Source organism: Oryctolagus cuniculus, chromosome 8 (genome assembly GCF_051225735.1).
Source record: "Oryctolagus cuniculus isolate XC-2025 breed Fujian yellow rabbit chromosome 8, ASM5122573v1, whole genome shotgun sequence".
NCBI lineage: Eukaryota > Metazoa > Chordata > Mammalia > Lagomorpha > Leporidae > Oryctolagus > Oryctolagus cuniculus.
Window position 1 is genome coordinate 39,661,978 of NC_142874.1, and position 10,981 is coordinate 39,672,958.

The 10,981-nt window shown below is 51.6% G+C and overlaps 1 protein-coding gene across 3 annotated transcripts in view; it reads right to left on the reverse strand.

Moving 5' to 3' along the window:
- Positions 1–8,648, reverse strand: part of RNF175 (ring finger protein 175) — a 48,213-nt gene extending 39,565 nt beyond the window's left edge. Inside the window, exon 1 of one of the 3 annotated variants that reach the window (XM_008267301.5) lies at positions 8,229–8,648. In XM_008267301.5, coding sequence (XP_008265523.2) covers positions 8,229–8,294 — 66 coding nt within the window. In that variant the 5' untranslated portion in view covers positions 8,295–8,648. The remainder of the gene's footprint in view (positions 1–8,228) is intronic. The other 2 variants (XM_002716894.6, XM_089302324.1) reach the window with 2 other exon arrangements.
- Between the last annotated feature and the right edge of the window lie 2,333 nt (positions 8,649–10,981).

The following is a 10,981-nucleotide window of genomic DNA, read 5'->3' on the forward strand; positions in this document are numbered from 1 at the left end:
GACCAGATGACCAGATGCTCTATTTCTTTAAAGTCTTGTGCACTTGTGTGAAGGAGTCATCATTACCAACCCAGGGAATGCAGTCAGCTGGCCTCAGGGCCTCACAGCTTGAGCTGGAAGGCACAAGCCAACCCCAGCACAGAGTCCACTCTGTGCTCCTTTCCCTCGATGACTGCCAGTCCATTGCATGTGGTCATCTGAAGCCTTTAAGACTCATCACAGAGGAGCTGGTGCTGTGGCGTAGTGGGTAAAGCCACCACCTGCAGTGCCTGCATCCCATATGGGTACCGGTTCGAGTCCAGGCTGCTCCACTTCTGATCCAGCTCTCTGCTATGGCCTGGGAAAGCAGTAGAGGATGGTCCAAGTCCTTGGGCTCCTGCACCTGCGTGGAAGACTTGGAGGGTGCTCCTGGCTCCTGGCTTCAGATTGGACCAGATTTGGCTGCTGTGGCAATTTGGAGAATAAATAAGTGGATGGAAGACCTCTCTCTCTCTCTCTCTCTCTCTACCTCTCCTCTCTCTGTGTAACTCTTTCAAGTAAAATAAATAAATCTTTTTAAAAAAGACTAATCACAAGGACATCATCTTTTTTTAAGATTTATTTATTTGAAAGGCAGAATTACAGAGAGGCTGAGACAGAGAGAGAAAGAGAGAGAGAGAGAGAGAGAGAGAGAGAGAGAGAGGTCTTCCATCTGCTGGTTTATTCCCCAGATGGCTGCAATGGCTCGAGCTACGCTGATCCTGAGCCAGGAGCCAAGAGCTTCTTCCAGATCTCCCATGAAGGTGCAGGGACCCAAAGACTCAGGCCATCCTCCACTGCTTTCCTAGGCCATAGCAGAGAGCTGGATTGGAAGTGGAGCAGCCAGGACTCTAACCGGCACCCATATGGGATGCAGGTACCGCAGTCATTGGCTCCACCTGCTACTCCACAGCACTGGCCCCAGGGACATCATCTTACAGCATCATCTTACAACCTCAAGGCAGATATCAACAGCTTTGGCTTACTCTCTACTCTTGTGGTGTAAAATGTACTGTCTGAAAGCGAATGCCCCAGGATGGCTAAGAATGAAAGGCCAAGAACACATCTCTTACACAAACCTGACATCAGCCAGATTCTCCCCCTGCACTGGCTTCAAATGTCGTCAGGAACTCTGACAGAGAGAAGGAAACAAGCCTCATCCTTGGCTCAGTAGAGCGCCTTTCTCTCGAGGCACGCTGGCTCCATAGCAAAATCTGCACTTTCTGATGGGGGTTTGAGGGGTTCTCATACAAAAGGGAACGGCTCCAGGTGACACAGATGCCCAGAGGCATGGGCAGTATCTGTACAATGCCAGTCCTTTCTGGAAAGAGGACGTGGGTGGCACAGTGGTGACACTGGCAGCTGAGTTCCAGAAGCAAAGCCGGCCTCAGGTTATAACGCAGGTTTCCCTCTCTGCTGATGTCTGCTGTGGGTTGAGAGCCCCGAGCCAAGCAGTCGCCCAACACCACGCTCTGTCAAAGCCCACTGAGCTGACTTGCTTCCTTACCTGATGACCTTGGACACATCACTAACCTGTCTTCATCTCTGTTTCCTCGCTGGAAACCAGAGGGATCTGTTAGCAGCTCTTTGCTACTGCATTGGAGGACTGAGCATCAACAAGAGACAGTAGGAGAGTTTTGTAGCAAAGTGCTTAATCCAGGTGATAACTAGCTTAATAAAGGTTATAGCCTTCTTTTTGCTGTTTGAAAGCATCATGTTCACAGTGCTGGATTTTGAAACCAGTTTAAGGGCCAACCATTTGACACAGCTTTGGGACACTGCATCTCGTATTGGAGAGCCTCGGCTTGAGTCCCAACCCTGCTCTTACTCCAGCTACCTGTGAATGCATATCCTGAGAGGCAACAAGAGGTGGCTCAAGTAACTGGGTCTTTGCCAATCACATAGTAGATCTGGACTGAGCTCCTGGCTCCTGGCTTCAGACTGGCCCAACCCTGGCTGTTGTAGGCATTTGTGGAATGAACCACCAAATGGAAGATCTCTCTCTCTCTCTCTCTCTCTCTGCTTTTCAAAAAACAAGATAAATAAATATTTTTAATGATAAAAACCAGAGTAAAATAGGGAGGTGCATTTTTTGTTATGTTGATAGAAAAGTTCCATTTGCTTTTATGAATAATAGACTTGAGCAGAACTGTCTCCAACTACCTACCAGGTTCTATGTCATTTTTTTAAAGATTCTTTTTTTTTTTTTTTGAAAATCAGAGTTACACACACACACACACACACAGAGAGAGAGAGAGAGAGAGAGAGTCTTCCATCTGCTGATTCACTCCCCAGATGGCCACAACAGCTGGAACTGTGCCGATCTGAGCCAGGAGCCAGGAGCTTCTTCTGGGTCTCCCATGTGGGAGCAGAGGCCCAAAGACTTGGGCCATCTTCTGCTGCTATCCCAGGCCACAGAAGAGAGCTGGAATGGAAGAGGAGCAGCTGGGACTAGAACCGGCGCCCATATGAGACCCTGGCGCTGCAGGCAGAGGATTAACCTACTGTGCAACAGTGCCGGCCTCGGCCCTGTCATTTTTAATAAAAGGTGATAAATTGTTCTTTTGAAGACCAGGAAAGTGTTCAGGGTGGAAACTGTACTTGAAAAGATTTCTGTTCAATACAAATGGGAACTCCCTTAACTCAAGTGACACTGCAACTCTTATTTCTTGGAGAAAAAGCGAATTAGGAAGTGGAGAGGACACTCTTAGACATTTCTCTTTTTAAAAAATATTTATTTATTTAAATGAAAGAGTGGACAGGTGAGGAGAAATATTCCACCTGTTGATTCACTCCCAAAATGACCACAACAGCCAGGCAGGACTGCACTTTCACCAGGAGTCCAGAACTTCATCCCAAGTCTCCTACATGGATGGCGGAACCCAAGTACTTGGGCCATCATCAGTGTCTTTCCAGGCACATTCGTAGGGAGCTGGATTGGAAGGAGAGCCGCAGGGGTTCGAACCCATGCTCCAATATGGGATGCCAGTAATGCAAGTTGAGGCTTGACCTGCTATACAATGCCAGCCCTGACATCTCCTTTCTAACAGTCGCCAGTAGTATCACATTTTTTTTTTCCTTAGGAGGGGCGATCTAATTTTTGGCAGTATAATAATATACTACTTTGCAAGCCCACTCAAGATCTTAAGGAAATTTACTTTGGGAATTATAATGATTGCAAAATTCTCCAGGAAGGCTAAGGATCACCAGGAGAATTCAGAAGAAGAGTAAAGAGTTGGGATGTGGCCTACCAGGCTCTGAAGTCACCAACTAAGCACAGAGATGAACTGCAAGTGCTACTGGTCTAGGAACAGGAAGAGAGATGAAGGAACAGAGTCCACAAATAGATCCGAGTGCATATGATTGGTGAGTAATTTTGAATCAGTGAGGAAAAAATGGAGTGTTCAATAAATGGTGCGGAGACAACTGGCTCGGCATTTGGAAAAAACTAAAGCTGGCTCCATACCTAATTCTGTGCTATAAAATATATCCCAGATGGAGCAAATATTTAAATGGAAGAAAAATCTTCAAAGTGCTAGAAGAAAATATGGGTAAATGTCGCTCCCCCTCTTCGTGGAGGAGCGACACTGAACCCTGCGTTGTTCTTTTGTCTGCTCGGCCCTTCCCGGGTTTGCTGCTGGTTCTTCCCGGGTTGGCTACCGTCCCTTCCACCTCCGTGGAAGGGCGGTTCCCCCTGCCACTTTCCCCACTTCCGCGGGGGAGTGGCACACCGCCGGCCGGCTCTCTCAGGGGCTGCTCAGGTGTTCCCTTTAGATGTTCCCCTTAGATGTTCCTGGTGCATGTTGTCTCTCTCCTCCTTTATAGTCCTCTTCCACCAATCCCAACTCTGCTACCCACACGCCGAGTACGCTGCTCTCCTCCAATCAGGAGCAGGATCAGCTCCTGCAGGTCATCACTCAAGTTGGCGAGAGGCAGCTGCGTAGAAGCTGTTTACTCCTCTCCCAGCGCCATATTGTGGGAGAGCAGATGCATAGAATAAGTCTTAATTCGAGTAACTTAGTCTAGTCTGAGTTGCTCCCCACAGGTAAACATTTCTATAATTGTGCATGGACAAGGCTATTTATTTATTTATTTATTTGAAAGGTAGAGAGATAGCTCTCCCATCCAATGGTTCCCTTCCCAAATATCCAGAACAGCTGGGGCTGGGCCAGTCTGAAGATATCTAGGAACTCCATCCAGGTCTCCTACCCGGTGGCAGGGGCTCAGGTACTTGAACAATCACTTGTTGCCTCCTAGGGTGCACATTAACAGGAAGCTGGAATCAGAAACGAAATTAAGAACCAAAGCCAGGCACTCCAAACTGGGACACCAGTGTCTCAGGAGTTAAGTCAAATGCCTGTCTCTGAAGAGAGCATTTATAAATATATTGTGGAGCCCACAAATCATAATTTTTTAAAAAAATAACAGATTTTGAGAACATAAATTATAATCACCAATATTTGAAAGACCGATTGGGAAAAAGTCAACATATATGAGAGGCAGAAAGTAAATAAGCTAAGCTTAAACAGAGTTTTACAAATAAAAAAAGAGAGACAAACATCCTAAAAGGGCAAAGTACATGAACAAGAAATTCACAAAAGAAATACAAATGACCAGAAAATTTATGGAAAGATGCTCCATCTCACTACTAATAACTATGCTAAAACAAATACCATAGCAAAAACATGGTCTTTCAGCAAAATACAGTAAATAAAATATACACCAGTCTTCATCCCTGCTTTAAGTACTGTGGAGGGTTGAATTGTGCCCACCCCTCACAGATATATTTGCATCTTAACACCCACTATTTGTGAATGTGACCATATGTGAAAATAAGGTCTTTGCAGATGTAATTAGAATCTTTAGGGTCGGTCCTAAATCCAATGACTGGTGCCTTTAAAAGAGAAAGGAAAAGGAGAGTTGATTCCTGGAGACACAGGCACAGAGGAGTGACCCAAAACAAAAGCTCTTGTCTAGACCCACACAGGGAATGCAGTGATGCAGCCACAAGCTAGTAACAGCTGGAGTCACCAGGACCCGGAAGAGACAAGTAAGGGTTCCCTCCTGGAGTTTCTGGTGGGGGGTGGGGGGGGGGAGATGGCCCTGCTGACACCTGTTATCCTGAACTGTGAAAGAACAAACTTCCATTGCTATGGCTTGTCTAGAAAACTAATGAAGGCACGTTCAGACTTCCACCCGGTCCCAGCCAGCAGTGTAGGTAGGGAGAAGGCAGCCCCAGGTCTGGCAGGCTGCGTGGGTCATGGGCGTACCTGCAGGCAGGGCCGTGAGAACATACTCGTTTCTCATAAATAGACATGTGGCACGTGGACTTGCACCTGGGCTTGGCCTGGGCATGCTGGGCAGGAGGTTGCCCACCTGGCACATCACGCTCTCAGTCAGAACGCGGGAAGAATGCCCCTCTCCTGCCACTGGCCCTCCTCACTTCACACCTCTACTGCCGGCTCCAAACCGACTGCACCCCTCTCAGCTCTTGCCTCACAAACGCAGCGGTCACACAAAAATCAACAAGTAGCAGAACCACAGTTAGCTCAGACACTACCCATGCCGCTGGGCCACAAGTGAGCGGGAGGTGAGGAGTTGGGCTCCCAGGGCTGTATTCACCAACGAGGGATTCACGCCTCAGGCCAAGGCTGCACCCTGTGGGTGGAGGGGACAGCCCCTCCCAGGTCAGAAAACAGAAACCAGAACCTGGAACGCAGGCCTCAGGCAGGCAGAAGAGGTAACTCCCAAATCCTTGTGCTGTCTGCTCTCTGCACTCCAACCCAAGGAGTCTCCCAAGTACCTAAGGGGCCACAGGGGCTGCAGCTGGAGGGGTGCGAGGGGGAAGAGGAAGGTGCTGTCTGCCCAGGAAGGTACGCTGGGAGCTGGGATCCAGGTCCTGAGGTTGCATGTGGCTGTTCATTCATTCATTCATTCATTCATTTACTTACTATTGACTGGAGCCTTGCCCCTTGCCAGGCTGAGTTCTGGGCGCTGGGAACCCAGCAGCTAGCAAAGTGGAACATGTACCAGCTCTTCGCGGCTTCCATGCTGTTAGAGTTTCTCAGTCAATGGGAAACATAAATAGGCTGCTGCTGGTGGTCGGGGTGAGGCTGAGCGTATGGGGTACCAGCATACACCGGCTGCTCAGTAACTGTCTATTTTCCTTTTATTATCCCAGGTTCTTATACGGTGTGGCTGGGGGCTGGTGCCGCGGCTCACTAGGCTAATCCTCCGCCTGCGGTGCCGGCACACCGGGTTCTAGTCCCGGTTGGGGACTGTCCCAATTGCTCCTCTTCCAGTCCAGCTCTCTGCTGTGGCCCGGGAGTGCAGTGGAGGATGGCCCAAGTGCTTGGGTTCTGCACCCGCATAGGAGACCAGGAGGAAGTGCCTGGCTCCTGGCTTTGGATCGGCGCAGCGTGCCGGCCATAGCAGTCGTTTGGGGGGTGAACCAACAGAAGGAAGACCTTTCTCTCTGTCTCTCTCACTGTCTAACTCTGCTTGTCAAAAAATAAATACATAAGTAAAATAAAAATAAAAAAGTGTGGCTGGGGTCGGGGCTGTGGCACAGTGGGTTAACGCCCTGGCCTGAAGTGCCGGCATCCCATATGGGCACCAATCTAGTCCTGGCTGCTCCTCTTCCGATCCAGCTCTCTGCTATGGCTTGGGAAAGCAGTAGAAGATGGCCCAAGTCCTTGGGCCCCTGCACCCACATGGGAGACTTGGAGGAAGCTCCTGGCTCCTGGCTCCTGGCTTGGGATTGGTGCAGCTCTGGCCATTGTGACCACCTGGGGAGTGAACCAGCAGATGGAAGACCTTTCTCTTTCTCTGCCTCTGCTCCTCCTCTCTCTGTGTAACTCCGACTTTCAAATAATAAATAAATCATAAAAAAAAAGTGCGGCTGAAACCTGCACTTGTCCGACTTCCGTGTGTGACTGCATCACCCTGGCGAGTGGTGCAAACGCAGGTTGTGGCTCAGAAGGTCTAGCTAGGGTGGGGGCTGAGGCTGCACTAGTAGCAGGCTCCCCAGCGACGCCTTCTGGCTGCTCCCTGGACCACAGCATCCCGCCACAGGGGATTAAGCGGGAGAGCTGTGCAGCCCTCCTAGGGCAGAGTGAACAGAGGAGCCATGCCTCCTGCAGGCAGCAGGCAAGACGTGACGCCAACCTTAAGGAAGAGCAAATATCAGCAGCTACAATGGGCCCTACCAGGTCCTCTGCCCTTGCTGGCATGCGGAGTTCTCAATTCACAGCCCCCGTGATCTGCGTTTGAATCCAGCATAGCGTTCAGGAAGGAAAATCCACACGCACAGGTTGGCGTTTGGCACAGGGGTGAAGACGCTGCTTGGGAACCCTGCATCCCGTATGGGCGTGCCTGGCTCGACTCCTGCTCCTCTGCTTGTGATCCAGCTCCCTGCTAACGTGCACGCTGGGAGGGAGCAGGTGATGGCGCAAGTACACGGGTGCTGCCACCCAGCTCCTGGCACCCATCTGGCTCAGCTCTGACAGTTGTGGCATGAAAACCCACAACCTTCCCCCCTCGGCCCCCGCCAGCCTAGTGTTCCCCTTGTTTCTCTCTGCAAACTTTCATGAACCCTGGGGTTTTCACCCCTCTACCTTTTCCCCTGTTGCCATCCATCCCATTTTTTTTTCACCTCCAAGAAATTCAGTACTGCTGTTCCCACCATTTGGATTTCTAATTCCCTCTCCTCACCACATGCACAGAGCCTACCCACCCTCCTAACGCATCGTCCTATGGATGAAAAATACAGTGAGTATGGGATTCCGTCAGCTCCAGCGCCGGAGCGCCAGCAGCAGCTCCTGCTGATGACCCAGAGACCCCGGGCGCAGCCCGCAGTCTGCGTCGAGACTCGCCCTGCGGTTGACGCAGAGACGCACGCAGTGCAGAAACCCGTTTCCTCCGGCAACGCCCAGGCCCCGACCCAGGGCCCTCAGGGCTCCTGCCCAGTGTGGAGGCGGGGAATGGCTACGGATGATTCCGCAAGAGAAAGAGGGTGGATGGGGCGAAGGAAGAAACGAGCGAGGGTGCAAGGGAGGGCAGGGAGAGGGGCGCAGTGGCGGTGCCCATGAGAGCACCTGCTAGGAGGCCACGGGTTCCCGCCCCCGCCCCTACCGCCCACCAGGCCGGTGCGCACCGGGCTGAGCCTCGGGCCCCGGCCGGCTGTCCTGCAGCGTGCGCCCGCGCCGTACCTGCTCGGGCTGCGGGGGTGCTTCCAGCACCGGCGCCCCCTTGCGCGCCACCGCCCCCGCGGCCATGCCTTCGCCGGACGCCCACTTTCGCCGGCGCCTGCGCCCGCCCACCCGCGTTCGGCCCGGACCGCAGCGGGTCTCGCGGAGTGCGCGCCAGGGGGCGCCCGGGGAAGCGCGAGGCGCGGGGGCGAACGTGCGGCGACTGTCCCTTGGCGCTCTGCGTGCCGCCGGGCTGCCTCGGGAGCAGCGGAGGGGCGCGCGAGCAGATGGCCGCAGCTGGGAGCGACCTAGGGGCCTCAGGCCTCCGGGGGTGGAGCGAATCCGCCAGCCAGAGTCGCTGTACCACGTCCTGCGTCTGCCCTGTGCGCTTCGCCCGGGCCAGCCGGCATTCCTGGGTGACAGGGATGGAGACTGGGCCGGGGTGGGTAGGGAAAACCATGGGGAGTACAGGCGGTGAGGAAAGAAGGAATGGGAGAAAACGGGAGAGGGAGGAGGAGAGAAGGGTGTTTGCACAAGTGTTTGTTCTGAGACGGGAGAGCAGGTGGCTGTGCACCTGCTGAGAGATCCTAGCGCCTTATAGCATTCCGGGTGCTTGATCCCAGGGGAGTCACTTACAACTTGCCTGCCTTCAGGCGGCGCCCCAGTCGGCACACTGAGGCCTAAGGTCAGGAGCAAGCGGAAACACTTGGGCAAACCTTTGAAAACACCTGGGTGTTGATTTCGGGACATAGCTAATGAAGGAATACAATTAGTTCATCTCACCGACAAGATATGGCCTACTCCATTCCAGTTCCTGATGGCCGGTGTTTGGCTATTAGTTGGATATTAACTGACCAAGAAAGATGGAAGTGTTTCTACCATTGGGGAACTTAGACCCAGCGTGGTTATAGACAAATGCACATCCACGTGCAATTTATCTTCGTTTTTGTTTTTTTTTTTCAGCCTTGGCTGTAAATCAGAAGCCTGTAGAGTTCTTGTTAATCTCAGATTGCTGGATTAGAACCCCTAACCCCCACCCCGTCCCCGTCCGGCACCAGCCCCTGCCTGAGTTTATGATACAGTAGGTCTGAGCTGGGATCTGAGAATTTGTCCAACTAGTTTCTGGGTGATGTTGCTGTTGTTGCCTGCAACTGAAGACTGCCCTGTGGCATGAGCAGGGTGTTGGGAAGATTATTCTAGGTAGAGGGAAGAGGGGATGCCAAGGCCTGCAGGTTGGAGAAAGCCCAGTGCAGTGGAGCACATAAAATCAATACTTACTCAGGTAGAAGCTTTCTGTGTAGCAGATGCTGTTCCAAGTACTTTGCATGGGTTAACTTATTCAGTGTTCCCAACAACCCCATGAGCTGAGTGTTTAGATTATCGGCATTAAGACTGTGTGGTCTGGGCTCTTAACCTGTCTAGATCAAGGTCACCAAGCTGGGTCAGGAAGATCCATGTCACCTACAGTGAACAGCTTGGATGGTAGCCTCAGGAGAGTGGGAAGCCACAGCAGGGTTCTCAGCACATGACCACACTCGCCTTTCAGCTTCAGGGGCGGGAGAGGGGCTGGGAGCTTGGCTCAAGTCAGATCAGCCCCAACCTGCTGCTGACAAGGGCGTGGTTGGTGGTGCTTGGGAAGAAGGCGGGGGTGGGGGTGGGGTGGGGGAGGGGGATGAGGATGTGGAAGGAGCCAGGGCACTGGGGGAATGGACTTTAGTAGGCTTCAAAGCAGTGAGTTCATTTGGACATGTTGCAGCTCTGCATAGCTTCTGGCCTGTTTTTATGCGGCAAAGGCCTTTTTTTGTTCTTTAAAGCATTTGTGTATTTGAGAGGCACAGTTACAGAGAGAGAGTTACAGAGAGAGAAAGAGACAGAGATAGGGATAGAGAGATCTTCCATCTGCTGGTTCACTTCCCAAAGAGCTGAAATGACCAAGGCTGGGCCAAGCTGAAGCCAGGAGCCAAGAACTCCATTGAGTTTCCCACATGGGTGGGAGGGGCCCAAGCACTTGGACCATCTTCTGCTGCTTTCCCAGGTGTGTTAACAGGGAGCTGGATCGAAAACAGTGCAGCTGGGACTTGAACTAGTACTCATATGGAATGCCAGCATTGCAGGTGGCGGCTTAACCTGCTGTGCCACAATTCCAGTCCCCAAAACCACTTTTTCTCTCCACTCCAAGATGTCCTTAAGTATGTCTGGATTCTTCCAAATAAGCCAAATAAAAAATAAAGTGAGTGGATTGTGGCGCCATGAGTTGAGCCACTGCTTGTGACACCTGCACCCCTTATCAGAGTGCTGGTTCTGATCCTAGCTACCCTGTTTCCATTTTATCTCCCTGCTGCTGCTTCCTGGCAGGCAGCAGATGATGGCTCAAGTTCTTTGATCCCTGCCATCCATGTGGGAGACCCCAGATGGAGTTCTGGCCTCCTGGCTTTGGCTTAGCCCAGCCCTGGCTGTTGCCAGGATTTGGGGAGTGAACCAGCAGATGGAAGATCTCTCTCTCTCTTTGTTTCTCTGATTCTCATTCTCTCTCTCTGCATTGTAAATAAGTAAAAATAAACAAATACACATTTTAAATAAACTAAGTTCCATGTTCCACATGGAGATGGGCATTTCCTTTCCTATAAAGTTCTGGCCTGCTATCATTTTTAAGTTCCAGCTTCCTGATTTGAAATGCTCTTCTCTGGAGGACTGATCCCACGAATGTCCACAGACTTGACTAGATGGGCTTCACCACAATAATCCTACCAGAATAAGCCCCAAGAAGTCCACCT